Source organism: Chiroxiphia lanceolata, chromosome 10, assembly GCF_009829145.1.
Source record: "Chiroxiphia lanceolata isolate bChiLan1 chromosome 10, bChiLan1.pri, whole genome shotgun sequence".
NCBI classification, from domain to species: Eukaryota; Metazoa; Chordata; class Aves; order Passeriformes; family Pipridae; genus Chiroxiphia; species Chiroxiphia lanceolata.
In genome coordinates this window covers 563,095-590,464 of record NC_045646.1, presented here as the reverse complement: position 1 = coordinate 590,464, position 27,370 = coordinate 563,095, and the positions used below count along the sequence as shown (strand labels likewise).

General features: G+C 50.7%; 1 protein-coding gene and 1 long non-coding RNA gene across 11 annotated transcripts in view; one reads left to right on the top strand and one right to left on the bottom strand.

Moving 5' to 3' along the window:
• Positions 1-20,228, bottom strand: part of MBNL1 (muscleblind like splicing regulator 1) — a 71,505-nt gene extending 51,277 nt beyond the window's left edge. For 2 of the 10 annotated variants that reach the window (XM_032698095.1, XM_032698094.1), the window contains exon 1: positions 4,006-4,939. In XM_032698095.1, the coding sequence (XP_032553986.1) occupies positions 4,006-4,179 (174 nt within the window). In that variant the 5' untranslated portion in view covers positions 4,180-4,939. Of the gene's footprint in view, positions 1-4,005; positions 4,941-20,015; positions 20,091-20,212 lie in introns of those variants that run through there. The other 8 variants (XM_032698096.1, XM_032698099.1, XM_032698097.1 and 5 more) reach the window with 6 other exon arrangements.
• On the top strand, positions 6,550-12,665 carry LOC116791781. The gene is made up of 2 exons (XR_004358862.1): positions 6,550-6,975; positions 7,130-12,665. It is a non-coding gene; the product is annotated as an uncharacterized LOC116791781 (long non-coding RNA).
• Positions 20,229-27,370: the final 7,142 nt, after the last annotated feature.

Below are 27,370 nucleotides of genomic sequence, written 5' to 3'. Positions count from 1 at the left end.
TTGCATTTGACATCTATCTCCCCATTGTTCAGACATCTTTATCTCAGCTTTCAGGAAACGCAGATGACTCATCTATCGGAACATCTGACGAGCCTAACGTAATTTCAAAATGAGTTCTACTTAGGCTTATTTTTCCAAGCAAAAAAAAAATAAAAATTAAGAAAATGTTTCAAAATTACACTAAAAATCAAATTTCTGTTGCAAACCAGCTCCCTGATTTAGGAACTCGAGTGCTTATTTTTGCTGTAGACAGTCTAATAGGCTTTTAGGCATCCAAATTTAGGGAAAAAATCCTACGGCATTTAAACAAGGCAGAGTCAGAGCTGGAGCTGACTCAGCTGCTCCAGCGCACAATTTGAATACACTACATAATCGTTCTTGGTTTAAAATTATCCTCCTAATATCTACGGGCCAGATTACCCCACACAAGTTCATCTTGATTTGTGCACTCCCCTAGGCCAGCCTTGCAGGTTTCATCAGCACTAATTAGGCAGCAGGACAACATCCCGCTGGGGCTGTCCCGGCCCTGACCTCCTCCTGCAGCACCTCGGAGGCTCCGGCCACAGGCCTGGCTGCCTCCTCCTCCCCACACTCCCCATTAACACACACCAGCAGCTGCTTGTTCCCCCTCACAGGTAAGAAGGAGCTGCCGGGTATGCCCGTGGGATGTGTTTCCCAACAAGTGACAGTGTCCAGAGCCCAAGGCTGCAGTGCCACCGCTCCTCACACAGTGCGGGGCAGAGCCCCGGGAGTCAACACCCCTCTCCCTGCTGAGCCCTACGCAGAGTTTGTGCATTCACTTCACAGGGAGGGGGAGAAATAATAAAAAAAGAAAAAAAAGTGCCTTACCCAAACCTAGAGTTCCACTTCTGGCACCTATTTTTGCCTCCTCCAGGCAGGACAGGGCACAGCAGTGGCGTTTGCCCACGGTGGCTGTGTGCTCCACGTGCTCTGTCCCCTCCGTCCCCGCTCTGTGCCCACAGAGGACATCTGGGCAGAGGCCAGAGGTGAAGGGCACTGCCACTGCACAGGGTCCCCTCCCAGTATCTGCTGTGCCTGTTTATGTTCTAAATATAGCAGAGCACATGGGCCATCTCCAGCTCCAGAGGAGTCCTGCTCCAGGGGCTGCAGCTCTGCAGCGCTCACACCTGCCTGACGTCAGCTCCCACACAGCACTGACTCCCGAGGCACACTCACACCAGGTCTTGGGAGTGATACCAGTGACAGAACACAGCATCACAGACTGGTTTGGGCTGGAAGGGCCCTTAAAGGCCATCTCATTCCAGCCCCCTGCCAAGATGCATTCTTAGTTCGTGAAAAAAATAATTCAGTAGCTAAATATATGTTTACATCCAAGAGTTAATGTAAGAATAGCTGTTTAATTAATACCAATATTATATACATTTAATAAGAAATCAAGTACTTTAACATTAATGTAAATTTTTCAGTGTACTGGTATGTTAGTAAAGAGCAGAGATATTACACATTGAATTACTGAAAAATTAAAAATTATTCTTGAATGTCCTCATCCAAAATCTTTTTTTCTCTGTGCTAAACTACTGACTGACCTTACAGGGTCCAGATGGAGCTGGTGCAGCATTTCCCTAAATTGTTTTTATAGAACATCTAAAGTTTGGGATATTGCAGACGAGGTAACACAGTGACTAGTGCTGTTCAGCTCAGCACACACCAAAACTGACCCAGAGCTGACACAAACGCAAAATTGAGCAATGGCTTCAGCGATGGGGAATTCCCAGAAGGAAGACATTCCCTCTTCTGTTTACCCCAGGTATTCTTGTACACGATACAGCTCCTTAGCCACCCAGCCCAGCCCAGGGCAGCTGCTGGCAGCCAGGGGTGCCAGGCCCACGCGTGGCCCCGCGGGCCCATCGGGAGCAGCTCCCCTGCCCCGCGCCCCGGCCGCGGCGGGGGATCGCCCGAGCCCCCGGGAGCCTCTCCAGCACACAGCAGCTCTGCCACAGGCCAACCTTTCAGCAGGAGCACAAGTAAACAGCTCTGGTCAGCAGAGTATTTTTAAACAGCAGATTCTTTCCCAGCTCCCAGCTCGGTGCTTGCACTGACTCCCCGGGGCAGCAGCAGGCTCCTCTCCTCCAGGATCTGCAGTAAGGCTGTAACGCTAACTACGGTTATCACCCCTGGACCTTGCAGTGCTTGGCAAAGGTCATCATTAGCTCCTGCATTAAAAAAGGAAGCAAAGAGCCCTGATGATGGCAGCAGAAGGGCCAGCCATGCCACTGGGGCTGGGGAAGCCTGGCCAGCCTGGTTCATCCCCTCTCATACAGACACCAGCCCACGCTGCCGCCCGGCTCCAGCACCGCCGGCCTCCCCAGCCAGCACTGAGGGAGATCTTAAGGCACTTCCAACAATGTCAGAAGTCTAAGCAGGGGATGCTGGCATGCAACAAACCTGGGTGATGCCTCCTATGGCAAAGGATATTCATGTCCAGTTCACTCTGGTGGCTGGTTTCCACCCTTTTGGCTGGATCCTCGCCCTGAGAAGCGCAAGGCCAGCAGGGTCAGGCCGCTGCGGCCGGACACGTTGCTGGGAACCAGGGGACACTGCAGGTGCTGCTTCACCAGCAAACCCATCCTGGCGCTCTCAGTCCCTCCCGCAGGGACAGGCTGGAGGCTCCAAGGCCAGGCCTGTGTTCTGGCAGCACTGAGGTGACACCGCGGGGCTGGGACTCCCCGCCAGCACTGGCTCCGCTCCTACCTCCCACACTTGTTTAATGCATAAAAACATCTTATTTTGACATTTTAAAATTAAAACCCCTGCATGCATTTTAATTACCGTAACTTTAAAACAAATTTCAACAACACAGAAACAAAACCATTTCCATTTCTGCAAGTTAAATCACAGTTGGGAGCGATGGGGTGGGTATTTCAGGCCCAAGAGCACTGTAAAGCTTTACCCTCTACCCCGATCTGAGACAAGACACGTTTTCAAGCTCGGGATGTTGCAGGACTGACACAAACCCACCGTAACCCACTTCCTGCCGGCTGCGCCGGGGCCTGGCTGTGCACGACCTGCAGTAGCTGCTACAGCTACAACTCCCTCCCCAAGCACGTCTGTGCCAGCAGCCAGCTCCACACACTCGCTCCACTTCCCGGGAGCTGGGCCCAGCAAGAGAAAATTACACTGGAGAAAAAACTGACAGACAGATCTCGCTTCCCAGCTTCTGATTTTTTCATGACTCTACTGAATTAATTCTGTACTGTTTGTGGGATGAGTATTTTACATAGTTTATTTAATTCATGAAAAACTAAGGGAAGGCAATGGGACCCACACGTTTGACGCCCATCACTGGAACTACAGCTACAGTGAACCAACAGTCATACATTTACAGTACCTAGCTTGGATATGTCTCCTGCAAGCCCTCTCTGCTCCTGCCCTGCTTGCACATCTAGAGGCACCTTGCCTTCTGCTAAGTGCTGTCCCTCCCTTAAGCAAGTGCATTTAGGAAAAAGATGGGATAACCACAGCAGTGCCAACCACAGAAAGGCAAGCAGGGTGCTCACGGACACCCAAATAACCCAGGGAGGAAAACACTCTTCTAAGGTTCACCATCAGCTGTCCAGAGACACCAACGACCCGCTGGTAGTTACGAGATGGAAACAAATCCTCATATTGCTTACGTGGTTTGTGCTATTAAAAACAAAGAATCCTTACAGTGACTTTGCTGTTTCTACGTGAAGTGCCCTTTATTCCAGATACAGGCAGGGAATAATTTGGAGGCAAAGAATGAGACCCTGTAGCCATACCAGAGGATCTGAGCCCTGCCAGGCGTATTTTCCCTTCATTCTCTCTATCCTTCCCCTGAGGAAAACAGCAAAACAAACCGACAGGCATCAATAAAATAAAAGCAGCAGAACACCCCACTGCTGGCAGCCAGCACGCGCTCCCGTTCGGCTGCAGGGCTCCTCTGGCTACAACTGCTTCTTTCATTAACTACATATCCTTGAAAATAATGTAACATTTACTCACTTTCAATGAGTCAAAGCAGGCGATTACACGTCCGTTCTCAACTTGGCAGCTTTTCGATGGGTGTGCAAATTTACATTCCGTGTCTGGTCTCGAGCAAGTCCCCCTTTGGAACTCCCTACACACTTCCAGCGTTAGCCATTTTGTGTCCCGGATCGGCGTGACACTAACAGCCATCTTTAGATTTTACAGGTAGTTAAAATTTCCAATAAAAACGAGGAGCTGAACTGATAAACTGGAAATGACGAAAGTGCCACCTCCAGAAGACAGTTTTCCCCCGCTCCCTATGTTAAAATAAGTACGTGTAAAACTGGGTGGCTGCAATCCCGAGGACGAGCTGTGTCACCAGAGTTCGGGGAGCGAGCCCGCTCCTGGGCCGGGCAGGCCGGGACTGCCAGCCAGGTGCGCCTCCGGGAGCGTGGCCGGGACGAGCCCCGCGCTCAGCAGCCCATCCTGAGTGCGGGCGTGGGGCCGCGGCGGCTCTGGCAGCGCTTCCCGAGGGCTCCCGGGCCGGCGGCTGGCAGGTGCCTCCAGGCAGCGATGGCAGCGGGCTCTGCGGTGCGATCGGGATCGATTAGTTTGGCATAGACAGATGCAGCAGTTTAGAGCAACGACCGACACTGGCTTTGGGCTGGGGTTTTTCTCCTCCTCTCCGCGGCTGTCGGGCGGCAGAGCTCTGACCTTCGGGGCACACTTTAGTGCACAGTGCGGCGGCGGGGGGGCAGCGCCGGACCCTCCTCCCGGCGGCGCGGGGCTGGCAGCGGCGGAGCGCTGTCGTCGCAGTCTAGCTGGCAGCAAGCAAGGCAAAAGCAGCGGCTGCTCTAGAAGCGGTCCCAAGCAGCAGCGACGTCAGGAAAGGCACTTCTTAGTACCAACCTGTGGAGAGAGGAGACACGTTAGGGGCGGCGGGCGCCCCGCGAGCCGCGCCCCGCGCAGGGCAGTCCCGGCGGCGGGGCCGCGTCCCCGCGCGGGGCCGGCGGCCGCTCCGCCCGCGGCCAATCGCGGCGAGCCTTGCAGCGACACCGCGGGCAGGGAGCCAATGGCGGGGGCCGTCTTATGAAAGGTCGCGCCTGTCAGACGCCGGCCGCGCTGCCCCGAGCGCGCCCGCGGGGGGACGCGCGCGCGGCCCGGCGGGGCCGGGAGCGGGGCCGGGAGCGGGGCCGGGAGCGGGGCCGGGAGCGGGGCCGGGAGCGGGGCCGGCACCGCCCGCCCACCCTCGCAGCGCTCGGGCCCGGCGCCGCCCCCCCGCCCGCCAGGGCTCTCCGGGGGACGCGCGCGCGGCCCGGCGGTACCGGCGTGCGGAACGCGGGGGCGGCGCGGGAACGGCCCCGGCCCCGCCCCGCCCGGGGCCCGGCCCTGGCCGCCGCACGGCCCTCGCGGGCCCACAGACCCGCCCGCTCGGACACGGACACCGGCACCGCGCTCCCCGACAGCCCGAGGGAACGCGCCGCCCGCCCGGCCCTGCCCCGGCTCCTCCGGCCACCGCGGAGAGGGCGAGCTGCGGCCCCGCGATGAACATCGGCCGCCGCAGAACCCCCGGGCGCGGGGCAGACCTTCCCGCCGAGCCGGGGCTCAGATGCCCGGCTCTGCCACAGAAGTGATAAGGGAAAAGCCTGGAGCCACCTGCAAATACAGCTCTAGAATAGTCACCTGCGGCTCCTGTCCCCGCCTGAGGATCTCCGAGGAATAGCCCAGAGGACGGAGCAGAGGGGCCCTGGTGGCACGGCCCGGGACGTGCTGACGGACAACAACGGGAATTCTCTTGTCGGCACTGCAACCCCAACAGCATCCTCCTGCCTGCCTTTGGGGGAAGGTTGTTCCCGTCCCCGTCTTTCTAAAGACACTGCTTCATTATCTTCCTGCTTCCCACCAGCCCCAGAGCAGGTCACTGCCACAGTCACCACGAACACACCCCGGGAAGCGATGCTGTCTGCATGGATGCAAACCAATGAGAAAAAGCTACAAAGAGTCTTTTTCCAGGGACCGAGCGATCAGAACAACCACAGGGGAAGGAAAGCACACCTAACAGAGCTAATGAGATTACAACAGGCACCGTGGGTTCCTTGCCAGGACACTTGTAATCATGCCACATTTTTAATCCCTGCTAGCAAGAGACAAACAACTGTGCATAATTACTTACAAGCACAAGTTAACAACTGTCTTCATGGTAAACACAGATACTCATTTGCTTCAACTGCCCCAAAACTCCCAAGTCAGGGTCATCCTGTGCCAGTAGTCACTACTCATCAGTGCTTGGGATATTGAAGACTCAGGTCTTGAAAACTTATTCCCTAACAAGTGCCCCAGGCAAACGAGTTTGGCTCTCCCAGCAGTGCCACACTCCCAGCCATGACAGATTAGCACCAAGGGATCTGAGAGCCCAGAACACGCTGCTCTGCCCAGGGCCTCGTGCCAGCGGGTCCAGCAGGCCCACAGGGCACCCCAGCTGCCCCGTGCAGGACTGCCAGCACATCAGAGAGCTTCTGGGAGCCTGAACACATCCCCCAGCCTCCAGTCAAGGTGCACTGCAACTCCCCAGGCGAGAGCTGGATCCATCCCACCATCACTCCTGTGCTGCACAAAACAACTTCTGAGTGTTATTTTGTGTCGAGTGTTTATTCCCTGTGAGACCCTCAGGAGAGGGTGCTGCCGCAGGAAGAGCTCTACAACAAAGCTGTGGAACAGCTCTAAGCAGGGTTTTCTCCTGTTCATCACTTTGGTACCCAATCCATACCAAGCATTGATTTTTCCAAACACCAAGAAGAGTTAGAGCAGCAATTGATGTATTTTACACGCAGAAGCCAATGCAAGTTAAAGGCCACGCTTTCCAAACAAGACATTTAATTTCACTCTCATTACACAAGTAGTCACCCCTAACGAGGAATGAAAGAGAGCATAAAGCCAGCACACAGATTGAGAACAGATGAAAACTACCTTTTGTGCTCACATGTACTCACAGAAGAAATATCCCTGGTAAAACTCCCCAAACCATGTTTCAGTCCTGGGTTTGTAATAAGTTCTCTGCTAGGAGTTGGACAGCCCTTGACTCAGAGGGAAATCCTGCTCCTGCTGAGCTCAGTGACATACCTGTGACTGCACTAACCCAAGCTGAATTTTCCTTTTTCAGGCTGCCAGCCACAAGAAGACAAGTGTTACTCCCAGGAGCTGTAATGCCTCGAAGGTAAGTCTTCAGAACGTGAAGAAATACTAAATGTATATTTTGTCTGCACAGTTACTTGAAGAAAAAGTGTTTTGTCAGAATTTGTTATCTACTTGAAAACAGCCAGAAATATCAGCTTTAAAAATAGTCTTCGAGTAGAAATAAAGAAAAACTGTGGACCAGAGGTTTACCTTCAATATCTCCATTAAATAAAGGAAGATGTTAGCATGGAATTATAATTTTTTATCTCCATAAACTATTTTCCTTCACTTTGAAATTCCCTTGTGATATTCCAAGTCACTAAGGAGTCCCCAAGAGGCTTCAAATGCTACATGATACACTGTCTGCAAAACCCAGGTGACACATGGGATGTCTCCTCTGGGCTGTCTTTAATAAGCTGAGAAGGACTGCTGCAAATCCAGAGGGAGAACCGTAGGGACAGGCAGGAAAAGGATTGAGCTGAACTTTTTATTTTTTATTTCATTAAAACTGATTTAGGGGCAGAGTTTCTAGACCTCACCTACTAGGCCAGTTCAGTACTAAAGGCTTTTCTTAATCCACAGGTGGGTTTTGAAGTTCAACTTCTGAAATTTGGAAGGATTTGCTACTTGTTTTGGGAATGTTGCAACATCGGTTTGGCCAAAGCACGACCTTGACTTTACTGATTATTGGGAATACAAGGAAAATGAAGCTAAAAATGTTGAAAGCAAATTTTAAAAGTGATTCTCAGAAAAAACAGAAGAGAGAAATAACACTGAGAAGTCATTCCTTAAGAGGATAAGAGAGATGACTCAGTTGTCTGCTGAGCTGGGTCAATGAAAATGATTAAGAAACAGCCTCACAAATCAATGGAAAGGTTATCTGGAAATGCCCAAGAAAGTAAAACTAACACAGAAGAGAGTCCTATTACTTCCCATTATTGCTATAAAGAAATGTTGTACAGCCAGGTTAATGATACATTTTTCCTCCTCGTTACAGTCTTTGACACAAAAATAAAGTGTCTCCCTGCGCTGGGAATTGTTCTTAAAGAGCCATTGTTTTCACTCTTCCTGTCACTGGGTTTGCTGGACATCACTGTTTTCTCTATCTCAATTCACACACATCTCTCAAAAAAAGATGTATAAAGCTGGGCAGGCAAAAAGCCCAACACTGAAGGAGAAGATGGCAGGGAAGAATGCTATTTTTATGCTCAGAGAAAGTGGAAGCTGAAAACACCAGTCTCAATGACATGAGAACTGTCAGCAAGAACAGATAATTACACAACGTGAATTCATCCTCATGACAATGACTCTAATGAGATAGGAAATGGAATAAAATCAATATTCTATTTACACTGACGGGGCAGTCCCAAAGCTTGAAACTGCCAAATGTCTGTCTTTTAAATCAAGGAACACAAAATTACTGACTGCCTTATAGTATTTTCAAAACACCTCTGCCAAACTCAAAGTTTACCAATAACATATCTCAACATAAAATTTGGAAGAGATACAGCAATTACTCCTCGGCACAACTGAGGGATATAATTATAGTGCTGTCACAAAATTAAGCTGAAACAATGAGCTAATGAACATCTTGGCCACATAACAGTATAGGATTGGGTAAAGAAAAATAGTCTTTAGTAAACTACAGCTGAACAACCCAATTGTCTTGTACTGTAGCCCCACAGGAGCTGCACCCACTGCTCCCATAGGACAGCATGGAAAATCTAAACGACCCCTCTCTCAGTTTGGTACTTTCACATATACCTGGAACAAATGGAGTGCAAAGGCAGAGCAGAGAGCAGCCAGCTCTGGAGCAGGACTGCCCAGGTGCTGTACCCTGAGATGGATTCCACAGTTCCCCAGCCCAGCAACTTGGGACTCAGAGCCTGGTAACACAAGCACACGTTAGCTCTGAATTACTGAGTCCCACACTGGATTTGTAAAAAACTGCCAACACTGCTTCTGTGACCCAGATATTTTGCATGATATACATAGTTTTAGTAGTAGTAGTAGTAGTGTTTTAAAGGTTTTCTTCTGTACTGTTTTAGCACTGACAGACTCGCCTGGTTCAACCTCCCACTGGCTTCAGTGGCTCCTCCGGCACATCCCCGTCAGATGTGGTTTTATCTGAGTCTATTTCACAGTTTCTGGAACTGTTTTAGCAGAACCACCTAACTGTGACATTCCATCTGAATTTAACACACCCAAGTGCACTCAGTTCATGAAAACGGGATAAATAATGAAAAAGAGGCCACATGTTGCACACTACGTGCCCCAGGCACGTGCAGAAATCAGGTACTGCTCCAAGATTTCTGTCCCTAATCAAACCACAAACAAGTTCCCACCAGCAGTGCACTGGCACTGATACACAAATCCCCCAGCCCAATCCTCTCTTACTTTAGATTACAGTAATGCTATTTTCAAGTCAGAAAGTTATACTGCAAATTCCATAAACCCTCTTTTCTTTAAGGAGCAGACGGTTACGGATTAGCCACTATTGCTGCAATTTTAAAAATCTTTAAAGTCAAGAAATATGCCTGTTGATTTCTCTTTTTAATGACGTGGGGCATATATCAGTCTCCTTTACAAAATCTGGGACTTGAGGGACAGGCAGAATTCACAGTCTGACAGCCTCAGCTGGACATGTATTTATGATTGAGAGCAGGGACAGGCCAGTGCCTGTCTCGGACAAGGACACGGCACACGAGCTGTTATTCTGCTCTTGCAACTTCAAGCCAGGGACACAAAACGGGGATGGATTACTCTGCCTTTAACCCATTTCCCATCAAATTTGTGTATTACAAAGCATTCACATACCCATCCCCACCACTGAACTTGCAAATACTGTTTCTGGTAATAAAAACGTATCCACGTTGTAATTCCTTTATCATAACATCCACATAATGTACTGTAGAAATGGGAAGTTCTCTATTACCCTGACACAGGGGGATTTCAACTGTTTAAGAAGTGAAATTTCCCAAGCAAGTCTAAAAAGAAGTTGTTTATCTTTAAAAATAACAGTAATCTAGTGATGCAAGTTAAAATTCTGAGAAGTAACAAACTGAACAGAAAAAAACAAGAGCTCTTTTATGAAAATCAGTCTTACATGCTTGTTCTAATTAATAGTGATTTTAAATATGTTGTTTCTATACAAAGACATTCGAGAGGCTCTAACAAAACAACTATGCACTCTTCCAAAAACTACAAGCTATTTATTAATCAGACTCTTGCACATTTTGTTTGATTAACTGCAAATGTACACAAGCCAAGCGAGGCAGGAGAGCAGCGAGATGACCCACGGCAGCGGGGTCAGACCAGGATCAGGCCCCCCAACCCCACCATCCCCCCGGGGCAGCACAGACTTGTAAAACCTTCCCTACTCCCTCCCGTGAGGGGTGTGACCCTCACCCTCCTCTCCTGGCCTGTTTCAGTGGGAGTGGGTGTCGGGTGTTCTCCTCAAGAACAGCCATGTGGCAAAACCAGGGGTGAGTCCCACAGGAGGGATTCAGAGCTGGGAGGAACCTATAACAGTAGCAAAGAGGAAACACTCCCATAGTGACAGCTGATTTCTAACTGTACATGTGTGTATGCATTTATATAAAACGTGATTATTGGCATCATCCATGATAACCTCCACCACAGAAAAAAAAAATCCATGTCCATGACTCAGCAAGGGAAGCAACTGCTTCCTTCTGCCAGCAAATTTCGTTGTGCCAGTGAAGTGACCCAGAGGAGCTCTCACTGGTGAGAGGTGCAGCAGACACCCCCCCAGCTTCTCGCAGACCCAATGCTTAAATACCTCCTGTACCAGAAAGGAAAACACACTGGCACCTTATTACTACTCAGGTTCCCACTTTTTACAATCAGATAAATGAGGTTTCACTTTCCTTCCTAATGCAGCTGCCACGTGTCCTTGGTTGCAAAAGGTGGCTTTTCCTTCCCCAGAAATGGCTGGATAGAGCAGTGGGGAAAAGAAGTCCTGAGAGACCATTGCAGCGAGCTGCTGATGGAGCAGGGCATACACAGGGCAATACTGACACTATCATTCATTTATTACTAGGAGCACTTGCTCCAGCCAACAAGCTCATGCACTTGGCCTCACCAACCCAGCCCTGCCTGGGCCCCCTCTCCCAAATTCACCCCTGACATCAAACTCCAGATTTCAAAGTTCTTGCCCAGTAACATGCCAATTGCTTTGTTAGGAGGATAATTTCAAGTCAGGAGTCTGGATGCAGCCACCACATCCCTGCACACATCCAATTACTTGGCGAGATTAAATCTGAACCTAATTACCAGGAACGGAACAGGCCATTCATGTCACCTGCTCTGAGCTGGTGTGTCATCCCACTCCTGGTGACACGGCCCCGCTGGCCCCGTGCTATCACACAGGGAGTGACACACGGGGCCGATGGGGAGTCCTCGGCACAGTTCCGTGGGGGCACCTTCCTACTCTCTGTCTGCTGCATAACAGGCACTGTCCAGCCAGGCCCAGCACTTTTTTGGGAATTACCTAGAGTGCTTCACCTTGCATCTGACTTGAGAGCAACCAAAAAGGGATGTGAGTGCAGCTGAGGAGGAACTTGTTACACCGAGTTCCGCTCTCAGTAGCTGTTAGAGCTCATCGTCTGATGGCCTGGGCACCTCAGCTCAGCCATGGGGAGCTCTGGCAACACAGGGACAATCACTTCTCTCCAAGGACCAGAAAATTTTGTGGGAATGGGGAAAGCGGGGTCACTGACAGAGTCTGGACTGAAGGAATGCTGCGGCAGTGGCAAACCAGCACCCTGGCTCTGCAGCACGACCAGGCAGCACCCGGGGGACCCACGTCTCCAAGGCCACCCCAGGGTCCCACAGTGGCAGCACTGCCGTGCTGAGGACACCCAGAGCAGGGAGGCACTGCCAGCTCAGTGAGAGGACAGCACTGCCCAACTTGGTCACTGACAACATGAACCACAAAGCAAGGACAGTGCTGGAACCCACCGCAGTGTCTGCTGAGGGACAGGAGACACAGAGACCACGTTCACAGCTGTCTGTTCCTCCCTGAATCTCAGATCCCAGAGATTTTCTATTTTTTTATACATTCTGGCCTTACATTTAATTTATGTTTATCAATCATATCCTTCCAGGATAAAAACTTGTACAACTTTTCAGAAAATACAACAAATCTATGTAATTTCTTTTCATTAGTTACATAAGAATCTAAATCCTAGAGAGTTTTTAACTCTCTCTGCTCTGCCACCATCTGAGGTATCCGAGATCACTGTCATGCAGTAATACAAAAGCAAAATGATTCTTCCATACACAGTAAAACTAATCCAGTTTAGGAGACTGCTTTCTTTGACTTAACAGATATCCCTACACAGACAGTGCTCAGCAGCACAGAAGCACTTACTGATGTGATTAATTCTGCATCGTGACCAATCTCACCCAAGCTAAATAAATACATGTGCCTTCAGATACCAAGGAAAAGCTCCAAATTAGTCACTGGTATTAAAGAGAAGTAATAAAAATAATAAAAACTGCATGACTATGTTTTATTTTAGGAAAGAAGCGGAAAATGTCTTTGAGACAATTTTTAATCAGTATTTTGCTTTAGTATATTGTTGTTTGTTCATCTTGAATCATGATATTTATATAGCTAACAATAACCATGAGAAACAACCCACTAGTGGCCCCTGTTTGGAACAGGTTTTGCTGCACAAGATCTCAGCCAGGAGAGCTGCCACGACACACGGGGGTGGGTTAGGAAGGGACTTCTGAGCTGGACTGGTCGTGTCAGAGACGGCAGTGGGGCCCTTAACACTGTGCCATGGAATTTCTCACATGGAAGACTCCTCTCTGTCCTCTACTTGAGTTCTCCTCAGTGTGTCCCCTTTTCCTCTAACATACCTATACAAGCTACCCAAATTGAATACACAGTGAAGGAGTTTTGGGGAAAGCTCAAAAGATTACAGTTTTCCTTGTATTTTCTCTCTTCCCTCTAAAAGCCATTGAAAAACACCAATTATGAAAGTTTAAATCTCTACTCTTACACAAAAAAACATGGAATATTTGGAAAATAGCTTCTGAAAAGGGTTAAGAGAAAGCAGATTTTAAAAAACAGTTATTAAAGACAAAATGCTTGGAAGTTGTAGAAAACAAAACAAACAAACCCAAAGCATTAATTTTAGTCATGCAGAAAAACAAGCGAAAGAAGTTCAAATTCTTGTACTTCAGTTCCACCATTAGCTGTATTTAATTAGAAGAATCGAACAGAGAGCTGCATCTACTTTTCACAACAAAAATCACATCACTAAAGATTTATTTATGGAATATATTTGCACATAAATACAGGAGCTCAATAAAATGCTGATAAGCAGCAAACAAGATATCTGCCCAGGGACTTCCTTCCAGCAGCCTGCAAAGCTCCAGCACGGCAGCAAATGCTGGCATTCCCAGAAAAATGTTTTTAACTGCTACACATCAAAAAGCTGAAAAACACATAATTACATTATCACGATCACAGACTCACTACCTTTGATTTTTCACTGCTTGAAAGAAGGCTCGAAATCCACTGAAGTTGTGCCTACATATGGAGCACGAAAGCATTCCTGTATAAAATTATGGATAAAGAACAACGGACTTCACTGATACAAAGTCAAGAATGCTACCCAGGCACTAATAAACTCTTCCAAACACTGGAATAAACATTTTAGTTTGGGTTTTATTCCAAGACTCAGAGATTCACAGAATCAAAAACAGAGAGTGTACTTCTCCCAAGAAATCCCCGCTACGTTTATCAGTCCATGCAGCTGACGGGACCTTCCTCCCATGGCAGCCAGACGGCACAGGCAGCACCAAAATAGCCGGCAAGCAGCAGCCCTTGGGACTGGCGAGGAAGAGGAAGGGCGGGTGGCCCAGCACAGCCCAGCGCACTCGGCAGCAGCTGGAGCAGCGGCTCCCGGCGCCTGCGCACCCAGACACGCACTTTCTATGGCCAATCTAGGCCCGACGCCTGCTGCCTTCTGCCTTCAGCTTGGCAACCTGCTCGGAAAACCTGACACATGTGCCTGGAGCAGCTCCGGAGCCTGCACGCTCCTGCACGGTGCCCGGGGAGCGCCGGCTCTAAAGGCTCCGGACCTCGGGCACATCTAGACCCAAATAACGCAGCAAACTCCACGTGCTCCTGCAGCACTTTACTTACATTCACAGGCAAAGCTTATCTCCATGAGTGTGGTGTCACTGCAGCGCAGATAATGTCACTGCAATGCCACAGCTCCAGTGGCTTCAGAGCGCTCCCGTCCCCCACGGGGGGCTTCAGCCAGCCACCCACAGTCCATCCCCACCCAGGGCAGTGGGGGAGCCTGGGGTTACCCACAACCCAGAGAGGAGCACTGACGGCCTTGCAGGACTGAGCTGGGCAGCTCTGATCTCTCTCCCTTTTTTAGAAGGAAAATATTCCCATTAACTGCTTTGGAAACAGGATTGGGCCCAGAGCCCAAAAATGCCCTGGGTTCCCAAGTCCTTACTCACTGCTCGCAGTTGGACTCGCTTACACCAGAGCCAGCAGCGCAGCAGGAATGTGTGGAGCTGCTGCAGGAGGATCTGGGAGCCCGGGGCCCAACGCTGCTCTCTGCTCCTCCAGCCTGTGCCTGAGCTCAGCCAGGGCTCCGTACGTGCCGCATTAAATACCAGCCATGTAGGGTACAAACGCTGCCTTCGCTCCCCGGGCCGTCCGGAGGGGGAATGCAGATGCCATCAGCTCCCTCCCGTGCAGGCTCTGCAGACCTGAGCCCACAGCCACCCCAGTCAGGACACGCTATTTATAATGCTTTCAACATTTCACTTTTCTCTGCAAATAATACCTGCTCCAAGCTCAAGTCCAAGGCATATTTTGCCTTGCCAGATGATCTGCGACCGTCTCATGACTTATTACATTGTTATCACTGCTAAGCTGAGCAAACAGGGCTGCTAAGTCTATTAATCTTCTGGAACATGAAGGCTGAAACCGTAGAAACAAAACATCTCACTACAAGATACATAAAATGTGCTATAAGGAGATAAGGGGGGAATTCAGTGCACGCTCTGGTAAGTTTTTTCTGTGCCACTGCAAGCGAGGCTGACGCACTTCTGCGAGAGCCGACTCTGGATGTAACGCTACCGACAAGTTACATAAGGGAAAAGAAATTCCTTTTCCAAGAGCAGCCTGCCCGGGCAGCCAGAGAGATCCGCCTGCCACAGGAGAACCTGGGCACTCTGCAGGCGGTGGAACTGCCACCTGTACGTTCACAGCAGGATGGTACGAGCAGTCTGACCCAGGCAGGGCAACCGCGCCGCGGGGCGGGAACTCGCTGCCCAAAACACCAAAGGGCTGGGCATATTTTAACTTATCTAGTACTTATGGCTTTCTATCCTGCTGAAATTCACCCCACTCTGCCACCCATACACAGCTTGCGTACTTATGTCCCAAAATATTTTTCCGTGAAAATAAATATTTGGCCTATTTGGCCAAAGCAAAGGTCCCATGAGCACACAGGAGTCACAGCTTTGACAGCAGTGCTCAGATCAGAGCAGCTCCAGGGGGCAGTGGGGCTGCAGAAGGACAGACAGGTCCGGGGGCTGAGCTGGCCTGTGCCCTGGGCTGGGCTAACACTGGTCATGCACCTGGCTTACAGAGAGAGAGCAGAAGAACTTACTGCTGGTTCTGAATGCACAGATCAGGGTAAACCAATACTTGTCACTGGCTTTATTCTTCGAGCAAAGCACTAAGATATTCCCACTCCCCCTGCACAGACTGCTGAAGGAAGAGTGGGCTCCAGCATCCTGACAGGAACCACACCCTGCTATGGAATGACATATGCAAAGCCTTCACCTCTCACCTCTGCAAATTAACTTTGTATTTTCTTATCTTGGGATGTTTCATCACAACTGTGACAAGGTTTTAATGGTCCCTTCTCTTTCCTTGCTAATTGACACTAATGGAATGACAATTGTACATATTCATGACAGGGTGGGCTCCAAATGTAACTGAGGGCAGCAATCAAACACACTCACATGTTTATCCTTCTGGTAAATAACCACGGGGTAGGAGGAAGAAAATGTTGTTTACTTTGCTGCCTTACCTGGGAAACTAAGTTTACAGTATATAATTGTAAATAAAACAAAATTAAAAAATAATAATCATAGGCAACTGCTCTAATCCCTAAGGCACACAAACAGACCACCACTCATGCAGAGGAAGGACAGCCCTGGAGCCTCTGCCCTGCACGGGACTGGGCACAGCAGGGCAGACTGAAGTGTAGGAGTCTCCAGGGAAGCAATCCAACCCTGTCAGATCCTCCCCTCTCCCCTCCTTCTGGACAGGAGTAGTAGCAGGAATTTGTTGATAAATACTCATAGTTGCAGAAGTCATCCTTGGCATGGACATAAATAATAAAAATATGACAACAAAAGGGAACAGAACATTTTCTGCAGTTTCACCTTAGCAAGCTGGTCTTTGCTAACAGCAAAATCACCTTACAGCAGTCCCATGGAAAATCTGCATAAGGCAAGGATTATCCACTGGTTCCTGAGCAGGAATCATCCCCTGTTTGGGCATCCAGAGGTGCTAAGGCTCATCCCCCTAATTACAGGCATCCCTGTGTCACTACCACCTCCCCATGGAAGGTGAAGCAGCAGAATAAAACAAGTACCTAAAAGAAATAAAAACAGAGTGGGAAGCCTATGCTTTAATCTGAACTGGCCATGAGATCTCCATCTCCACCACACGTGTAAGAACTTTCCTGTGGCCAAAACCACGTGGCTTCCCTGGTGTGTCCTCTCCAGGCACCCAAGCCCTCCCAGCTGCCAAGGTGTGCCTCAGCTACCTGCTGGGATCCATCACCACCCCCTGTACTGCACGGTTATAGTCCAGGTTTCCAACACACACAGGTTCCCAGGTCAGGGAAGTCAGAGCAGCACCTGATGCAGGGATGCAGCACAACAGAGCTGGGACATCGCACCAGGACCACAGAATGGGGCATTAACTGCCCTCCACAGACCCCTCAGACACAGACTGCAGTGAGTGCATTACAGATTTTCCTCAGTAAGATCCTCCCTGCTGATAAAATTTTGGAAAGCAGCATTCCCGGTGCTCCCAAGACACACAAACTGGACAAGAACCAGAAACCTCCATGCAAAACAGGCTTTAAAAGAAAGCAACTGCAGCACCTGCTACTTTCAAATGCTCATCCATGTGTGGTATTTGTCACAGAAGTGTCTAAAAATGTTAGTTTATTCAATCCTTGGCCTCGCTATAGGAAGCAGAATATAGATAACTCAGGAATTATTACCTAGTAACACCAGAAGATGATGAATAGCACCTGAGACTTAGTAAAGCAACAGAGAAGGAGGTGGAGCAATACAGGACAAAATCAACCTTGCTCCAAAACTGAAGAGGAATGTCTACATTTAAGGCTTGAAGCAACTTCATTCACACATTTATTTCTGATTATACTGTTGAACTTCCCAAAGCAAAATGAACCAAGAGCATTTCCAGTCTATAGTAACATCAGCCAAAGCCCTGGAATTTTTCACGTGCCCCCCCAGCACACCACAGAGCCCCTCACGGAGCCTCCCCCAAGCCCCGGCCTCTGCACACCAGCCACAGCAAGGCAGCCAAAGAACAACTCCCTGGCCTGACTGCCAACAGAAAACCCTTTCAGTAAAGACTTCTCAATTATGATTACTCCCACTATTAGATAATAATATACCAGACAAATTTTAAATTAAAATTCTCTGCTTCCACTAATTAAACTGCTTCACTGATACTCCTACAGACAGACACTATCCATTACCTTGCTAATCCATCAGATCTAAACCTCTAACACCTCCTGCCCCGAGGGTGGAGATGGTCAGGCACCTGCCCAGGCAGGACCAGGCTGGAGGCAACTGTGGGATCCATCCAAAGTGGCCATTTCCCATGTTTACAGCACAGCTTTCAGTCCAAAAAACATGGAGCTTGTGCTTGTCTGGCATGTGGCACAGCGGTGCTTCCCAACACTCCTGAGACAGTCAGCACAGAGGAGGATTCGGTGGGAAAATGAACAGAAATCACAAAGGCAGGGAAGGCTGGCACTGGGTAGGGGAGGGATGGAAACCATGCACATACCCTCAGCTGCAGCCTGGGGGTTCACAGGGCAGCCTTGGCACAGCTGCTGACTGAATTACAGAGGTTGCTCACATAATGCCCCAATTTCATCCACCGATTCAAGTGCCCCACAGTACCACAAAGCATCCTTGGACCCAGCCCTTTGCTGCCATACAGAACAAATTTAATCCAATGATGGCTTTAAGGAAACAAGACAACAGACACACCCCAGCACTTTCACTCTCATATATCAGTCCAAGAATTCTGCTCCTGCATATCTTTCCTCAGTAGCCTGAGTAAATAACAACTGCACTATCCCGAACTTTTACGAGTCACACAAACCAGGCAGACTCCACAACTACCTTTAATTCAGACATAAAACATACAGAACAATACATTTTCCAAATTTTCTCACCTCTGGAGACTGTGAAACTTGAACTGTTCAGTCATCACCACTGCTTTTCCATTTAAACAGCCTTTTACTAAATAGCCTTTAACTAAGTCTGGAGCAGTTTTCCAGCTCAGCATCCCTGAGTTTTTAAATCCAGGCCTTTAAACCCAGGGCAGTCCAACTCCATTTTACAGTGTTCCAGTCTGCACCTGATCCAGCATGAGCTGGGGAAAGCAGAAAGACACAGGCCTCACAAAATTTCAATCCCAAAAGCACATGGTGCAACCGTCGAGCTCAGCTTCCACATACAGCAATCCTGTCGTCACTGCAGCCAGCCGGGGAGGGGGCAGAGGGAGGCAAGCCTTTAATTTCTTCCTCTTTTAGCTACTTTACATTGTCATAATACTGTTTTATGCCAGCAGGCCTGCCCAGGGGCAGTGCCACACAGAGCCAGCTTGGCAGGAGCCTGCAATCCGTCCTCAGGCTCTCGCTCCAAACTTCCCCAGCAGCAACAAGTGCCATCGGTTAATTATTCATCATGCAAATCATTTCCTTGTCACTTTGGAATGTGCTGTCGTTTCATTAGATCTCTTTTTCAAGACAACATAACCCAGTTAGTTATTCCCTGTTACTATTCATTACTCCCATTCCTCTCTTCCTTGTTACAACCCTTCCCTAAACCTGCTCTCCCGTGGTTCACAGTCTCCTGCTGCTGCTGCTGTGCTTTGGGGCATATATTCCCCGCCTCAAAAAATCACCAATAGAAATCACTCCTTCCTAAAAGAAACAATCACATATTTTTCCAAGACAACCATTTTACACAGACAACATCCCTGCGTTTTTCTCTTCCGCTATACCAACGTCTTAACATACCGACTTGCTCGCAGCTGCAAAACAAAGTTCTGCATTCAAGAACTTGCCCAAGCAGAAAGCGAAGCGCTCCGTGCCCCGCGGCCCGACCCGCCGGCCGCTCCCGGGGCCGGGCCGTGCGGGGAGCGCGCACAGGGCGATGCCCGAGAGCTGCGCCCGCACCGCGGCCCCTCGGCCCCCGCCTGCTGGAGCCGCCGCGGCATCGGGCGGTTTGGGGCAGCCCCGGGCCCGGCCGAGCCCCGCCGAGCCCCCGGGCCCGGCCCGGCGCTCCCGAGCGCGGCGGCACCGCCGCTCGCCCCGCGGCCGGAGGGGCCGGGCCCCGGCGGGGACAGGCGGGGGGAGCCCCGCCGGGTCCGTCCCCGGGGAAGGGCAGCGGGGCCGCGCCCCGGGCCCCCGGCGGAGGTCGGTCCCGGCCCCCGGGCCGCCGAGAGGGGCAGCCGCCGTTCCCCGCGAGCCGCCGCCCGCCCCGGGCCCGCCGCGGCCGCGCCCCCGCCCCGCACTCACCCGGGCCTGCCGGCGGGCCCTGCCGGCGCGGCCCGCCCGGCTCAGCGGCTCATGCTGACGGTGCCGCCGGCGCGGCGGGCGGAGCAGCGGCCCGGGCTCCCCGCGCCGGCCCCGGCCCCGCTTCCGCCGCCGCCCCCGCCCCGCCCGGAAGCGCCGCCCGGCCCCGGGCCCGAGGAGCGCGGCCCGGCCCCGCTCACCTGGTGCCGCGGCGGCTCCGCGCTCCGGCAGCGAGGGCAGGGCGCGGAGCGGGGCGGCGGCGCGGCGGGCTGCCCTCCCCCGGGGCCGCCCTCCCTCATCCTCCCCGCGGCGGGCGGCCGGCGCCTCATGAGTCACCGAGCCCGGGCCCGCACACGTGCCCGGCCCCGCCGCCTCCGGCCGGCACAGCGGCGGCAGGGGCGGCCCGCGGCGCTGCCGGGGCCCGGCGGGGTCCGCACGACACCCAGCGCCCCCCGAACGCCGTCCCTGGGCAGGCGATCCTCCTGGGATCTGCTTCCCGGGGCCGGCGGGAGCGCCGTGCTTTCCTCCCGCCTCCGCCCTTCCTTCATCTTGGCGGGTCGAGCCCATTGCAGAGCGGTCGGGTTTGCCGGTGTGTCCCAGCGAGCCCGGCCCGGCTGCTGTGGGGCCCGGGATGGGGCTCCCCGGACACCCCACACTCGCCCCGAGGCTGCCCTGAGCCCCCCCGGGCTCCGGTGGGATCCTGTCCCTCGGAGAGCAGCGGGCCCATCACCCAGGCCGCCGGTCAGCTCTGCCCGGGGTCACGGGGCGGGTGTCGGTCCTGCCGCGCCAGTGACACCGATGGGAGAGTGCAGGAGAGGAGCCACAACAGTACAGATGAGCCAGACACGTGTGGATGTGTCCCCTGACAGGACGCTCACACCCAGGGCCACCTGTGAAGGAAGCTCACCTAACCACTTGGTGCTAACCACACATAGACTGGAAGTATCCCAAGGAAGGACAAAAAAATAACACGAGATTTGAAAGCATGACTTACCAAGGTGAAAGGAACTAATAGAGAAGACCAAGGAAGAACCTGCCTAATTTCACTTCCTATAAAAAGTGATTATAATCTTGACAGTTATATATTGTTCTCTGCACCTACAGGACAAAAAAGAGAGGGACGCACACCTAAGCATGCAGAGGGGCAGGCAGGCTGCCAGGCAGGGGCATGTGTGGGGGCACAGGGACACGTGGGGTCTGGTCCCACCACTGCCAGCCCACTGGGATGTGGGACAAGAGCTCCAGGGAGAGTGGTGGGAATGAAAGCATAGAAAGAGCTGGAAGCAGCGCCAAGAGTGAAGGAAGCAGAGCAATGATGATCTGAGATTTAAGGGCACTATAAAGAGCAGGGAATGACCATCCCTGAATTTATGTCAGTGAGGGAGATGGTCTTAAACTGCAGGGAGAGAGAGTCAGGCTGGACTGAGAGGGGGAAAAAGGACTGACAAGGTACTAAATCAAGGTCAGGCACTTGTCTGGAGGAGCATTCAGGTACACTCAACCCTGCCTGGGGCAAGGACACAATGAAGTGATCTTCTGTTGTCCCTCTTTCAGATCTTTGTTCCCCTGGCCCTGCCAGGTTTACTCTGATCTCACTCCTCTGTTACAGCAGCAGCCTAGTCCCTCCCCAGGCTCACAATAACCTACTACATTGTTCATCCTTTTTCTTTTATTTTTGTGCCATTGGCCATAAAAGTGTTCTATGCCTTTGAAAACTGTGTTTTTCAGTTCTCTCTACGTTACTATTTTAATAAAGTCCACAACAGGATTCTCTGACTTTGTCCCTTGCTATCAAAGTGGCAGTCAGACCTGAGCCAAACCGACACCCAAACCCTACAAATATCATCTCCTGATGATTCAAGGAGACATTTTGCTCAATATTTTCTTCCAGAGGACTATATTGTATGAATAACTGGGTACGTCTAACTGCATTTACACATCTGCTTTCAAAAAACCCTCAGTTATTCTCTTTTCCCTTAAGGTTTTAGTTTCGATTTCTGTTTTCTTCTGGAGGGAGCAATTCAGAGCACTGTTGCCTCATGGCGAGCGTTCCAGCAGTTTCTGTTCCTCCTGGTTGCTAAATTTAACGGTACCAGTTAGCCAAGACAGGGAAAACCCTTCCTGCCCTGGGCACAGGCTCTGCCCAAGCAGCTTGGCGGGCATCAAAACCCAGGTGGGTGCCCAGCCCCCTCCCTGCAGGTCTCTCAGCAGCAGGTTCCCAGATGACCAGCGTTGCTGCCTCTCTGCAGGAATGACAGGTACCACAGGGAGCTTCCACGGAGGCTTGAACTGCTCTGGGGTTTGGGAAGCATTATAAAACAGACATGTCACACACTTAGAGCTCCACCTCCAAAGAACGTTCTCCTCACTTTGGTCATGAAAATTAAGAGCCATCAAATGTTCATGGAGTGAAAGAGTGTGACTCCTGCACACAAGCTCGCTGCCAGCATAACCTACACCATGCAAAACAACATCATAATGTCTGTAAGGGGTTGCTTTTGTCCATAAGTTCTGTAGCTGTTTCACATCTGCCCTCCACAGACAGGGACTGCGGCACATGGCGAGGGAAGGGCTTTGAGGGCTGCTGCAAAGAGCTGGGTACTGTGGGTACCACACACCTTAGAAAGCAAAGCACAAAAACTATAAAAGGCTTTTCCATGGTTAAGTTTTCAAATTTGGTCTGATTTCCCTTTCACAGCTCAGGCTAGTGTCCCAGCCCAGCATGGGCACTTCACCGAGGGGCTGATGCCACGCTCCATGTGTGTGCCCCACTGCTCTCTCCTGTGGGGAAACACCAGACACAACAAACACCTCTGTCCATAACACCTTACACTCCTTGGCAAGGTTACTCTGAATTCCCATCCCTCTCTCCTTTACTGTTTCAGTATTAATAGCACAGCACCATCTCTCCCCAGGAACACAGTGGCCATGGCAGCCCTTGGGGCTGGATGCTGTGACAAGCAGCGGTCGTGCAGTGGTGCCCTGTTGCCAGAAAATAAACACACAGACTCCCTCCCTCCCTCCCTCCTTGCCCCAGAGCAGGTCCCCATTTTCAGCTGCGGTTGAATTCCAGCCTCCCTCTGTTGCTACAGACTGAGGCTCTCATGCTACTTGTTTTTTTAAACTGGGCTGTTCATCCCCAGCCAACAGGAAGAGGAGGCTCCAAGTAAACCACAAGGCACATCAACATTGGAGAAGACAAGGAAAAAGACAAAGACAAGGAAAAAGACAAGGAAAAAGACAAGGAAAAAGACAAGGAAAAAGACAAGGAAAAAGACAAGGAAAAAGACAAGGAAAAAGACAAGGAAAAAGACAAGGAAAAAGACAAGGAAAAAGACAAGGAAAAAGACAAGGAAAAAGACAAGGAAAAAGACAAGGAAAAAGACAAGGAAAAAGACAAGGAAAAAGACAAGGAAAAAGACAAGGAAAAAGACAAGGAAAAAGACAAGGAAAAAGACAAGGAAAAAGACAAAGGGTTTATCTCCAGTATCAGGCTGTGTTAAATACGTCCATCAACACAGACACCTTGTTCCAACTGTTTCTACCAAAAACCTCTGGGGGTTGTAGGCCTGTGAAAACTTTGTCTTTCTATCTTCTCCCTCTCATGCTTGTCTTTTTCCCCACCCCAAATCTTGTAATTTGTGTTCACAATTCTGAGCATTCCTTATTGCCCATACCCAGTTGCTCCAGAATATGTTTATTTTTACCTCACAAATGAAAAAAATCAGAACTAAAGTGGCATCTCTACTCCAACTGAATGCTGCTTTTATTCATATGTAGGTACTGAGCTTTTGTTGCCTTCTGAAATGTCAACTGATCGCTCAGAATTACATCTGCTACATCCATTGAAATCCATTACAGATTAAACCAAACAACTTTGCTGTTTGCTTTGAAATCTATTAGGCCTGGAGACTGGAAGAAATCTGCTTTTAAATTTGCCTTTTCCCTGGTCCATAGTGGGGGTTATGTTTTGTGAGATGAAGTGATAATTCCTCACTCCATTTGGGAGCCAAATGATGTTACCTGCTCTAGAGATCTGAACTCCAGCTGCTTCCTCGTGAGGCTTTTTGTTCTATTACACAGCCTGGTGTAGATATAATTAACTTTGCTTTTTGCGTGTTCTAATCCCCCCTGCAACAGAGCAGGCACCACTTTGGAAACAAAATGGGTTAAACAGGCATCCCTCCTCAGAGCCTCTGGAGCATCCGGTGTGCCGCATGCCCGGGGCAATGCAGGCACCTCACTGACCCCGAGAACTGTCTGATACCTGCTGGTTAGCTTTACTGGCTTTTCTTTCAAGAAACTGGAGACTGAAGGGACAAAGAAACATTTGGTTTTCTTTCAGAGAAATGCCATAGTCTTACACTTGTGTTTCAATTAAGTTTAATCCAGATCAGAACAAAATCCATGACAACTGGCATCCCATCATATTTTGCTATTTGCCTGCCTCTCCTGGCTTGTGCACTGTGCAGGCAGTGCAGATGTGCCCTCAGATAATGCAGCCCTGGCTGCACAGCCCCGATGGGCTCTGGGAGTGAATATTGTACTGGGCCATTCGTGCCCTTCCTGTTCCTGTTGGAGCACAAAGAACTCCTCGAGGCTGTTTCCTCCGCGAGCGCTGGGCATTTTCAAAGCACTTGTTGCAGTCACAAAGTTTCTGTACAAACTCCATACTGCCCAAACTCTTCTTAAATAATGTCCATAGGGCAGTGTCTGCACAAGTGACCTTTCCTATAAACAGCTAAAAAAACAGCCAGTACCTAAAGTGTGCTCCTGGTCCTGCCTGGCATCGGCAGCATGGCCGGTGTGGGTGCCCCTCTGGCACGGTTGGAAGGGCAGCTCCCACCACACCCTCCACCCCTGCTCACAGGGCCGAGCTCCATGGCCAGTGTTTGGTTGCACTGCTAATTAGGTTTATTTAATTTCATTTTCCCATGGGAATGACCTTCCATTGGGTTGGGTGCTGCAGTGGGACAACCCTGCCAATGACCCTGCCACAATGACCCTCCACAGGGAGCTGCTGCTGCCAGCACTGCCTTGAGAGCTGGTGCCTGCTGGGATCCCCACTCAGACATCTCCCTCTGGGACAAGGCACAGCTCCAGTCTGCCTTAGTGCTAGGTTTGTCTCCTGGGCACCTGGGAAGGCATTTCTCACTATATCCTGTGAAGTCAATGCATTCCATTCACATCGGTTTATGCAGGTTACTGGGGTTCAAACCCTAGGGCACAGATGTTAAGCACGAACTCTGTCATAACAAGATGTCTGGGCAGGGCAGGGTAAAGAGGAAACCTTAAGGAAATCTCAGATCCAGGAGTCTCCCAGATCATCATACAATACCAACAACAATCAAACACCACAACAGAATAATTATTTTACAGCAGAGAAAGATAAAGAAACTTGTCATTGCACACTTGTGCGTCACTCAAACCAAAAGGCATAAATCAGGACTCAAGGGTAAAGAGAAACATTGTGTGCAGAGAAAGTCTTTTGAGAGACATTTTATGGTTTAGAGTCACTGTGCGCTATTGCAACTGGAACAAGAAAGAGGAACTCTCCTGGCTGAGCCAGCACAGCCCTGGTGCAAGTGTGGCAAGAGTCTGACTCCAAAAATGGTGCCAAGGTGCTGGCCCTTCCCTCTGAACCCAGCGAGGCAGCAGCAGGGCCAGCAGTGACCCAGCCTGGGCTGGCAGGGCCCCATGGCACAGCAGTGGGACACCAGTGTGCCCCAAGTCCAATGAGAGGATGGCTGTGGGCATCCTCTTCACAGCTGTACCTCAGGGGCAGTAAAAGTGCTTCCTCACTGCAGAGCTCCCACCTACAAGGGGCATGGGCTGCTCTGTACCTGGCCTCTCACACACACAGACAGAAACCACAGTGCAAATCCACCAAGCACCAAGTATGTCCTGTGTCTTCATTTTATCTCACCAAATAGCTGCCGTAAAACAGTCACAAAATAAACCTGGACTCTGATTTTCCTCCCGCCAGCTTTTATTAAAGGCAGACACATGCATTACTTTGAACCCAGGCTGAACACCCTGGAGAAGCTGCTTGCTTCCTGATGCCCTTATTTGTGCAGCACTGGTGAAGCTCAAGTTCCCCAAAAAGGTCTGACACGAGCTCCAGTGCTGCCTCCCTGCTCCTTCCGGACGCGCTTCCGTGGCTGCTGCCGGCACACGCGGCCAGTGCTCCCCACGGGGACAGAGGACATTTTTTTCCTCTGTTTGACTGATATCATCTGCATGTGCATTTTTGTAAAGATAACGCACGAATTTCTGACTGGGCCCCTTCCACTGCGTTCTCCTTTTATTTTAAAGCCTCCTGCAACTATTAGGTGATAACGTTTTGGTTAAAAGTAATAAAATGCTTATAATCTCTCCTAGTCCACAAGGACCTAAATGAGCAAAATCCACACAGCAAATTCCCAGCAAATATGGTATGCATTATGGCTTTTGCACTTTCTGCAAAGGCGATTTCTTTCCTGCTCTGCAGGTCATGCTGGAGCCCCCCAGCCCCCACTGCTCTGTGTGGCTGCTCCCGGTGGCTGCTGCGTGTGATCCCACATTGTGTTTAGTCAAGGAGCTCTGGCAGCAGTGGATTTCACGGTAGGAAGCCAAGAGTTCACTCTCAGAGGATTAATGTCATTTTAATTTCCCATGGGCTTAACCAACAACCCCCCAGGGAGTGCAGCGGGCTGAGGAACGATGCTGCAGGGATGGGCACCCACCCGCCTTGCCCGGGGCTGGCGGGACCCTGCGGAGGAGCGACACTCGACCCCATTGGGAAACGCACCCAAAGTGGGGCAGCGCCTCAGCCAGCCCTGTCTCCACCAACAGAACAGAACAGATGTTAAACCAGCTCACGGGGCTCCTATGAGCACGTGAAAACCTTTCTCTCTAGTTTCCCAGCACAGTAAGCCCCACAGGAGATCAACTGACAAAACTGTAGTCAAAGCAGCAGAAAAGAGAAGATGCACCCGCCGGCGCCATGGCAGCGGCTCCCGCGCCATGTTTGTCCCCATGTGTCCCCGAGAGCCGTTAGTGCTCACTCAGGGTGCAGCTCCACACCACGGGGGTCTCTCTGCACCCCCGGCATGAGCCACCAAAGGTCTCTGGTAGGGTCTGACTGCGACTCCTTTAGCGCTATTTCGAACCGCGGAGTTTTCTTACCTAAACTTTGCCTGGCAAAATCTTACATTTAGTATCAATTTCTCTAACATACTATTTAAACTTCCGTAGCTCAGGATAGCGAGACCCACACGCGAAGGCAGCGCAACGAAACACGGCAATAAAACCACCCAGCTCTGCAAACAACTCACCGTCACCCAGCGACAGCCACCCTGTGCCGCTGTGATCTGCGG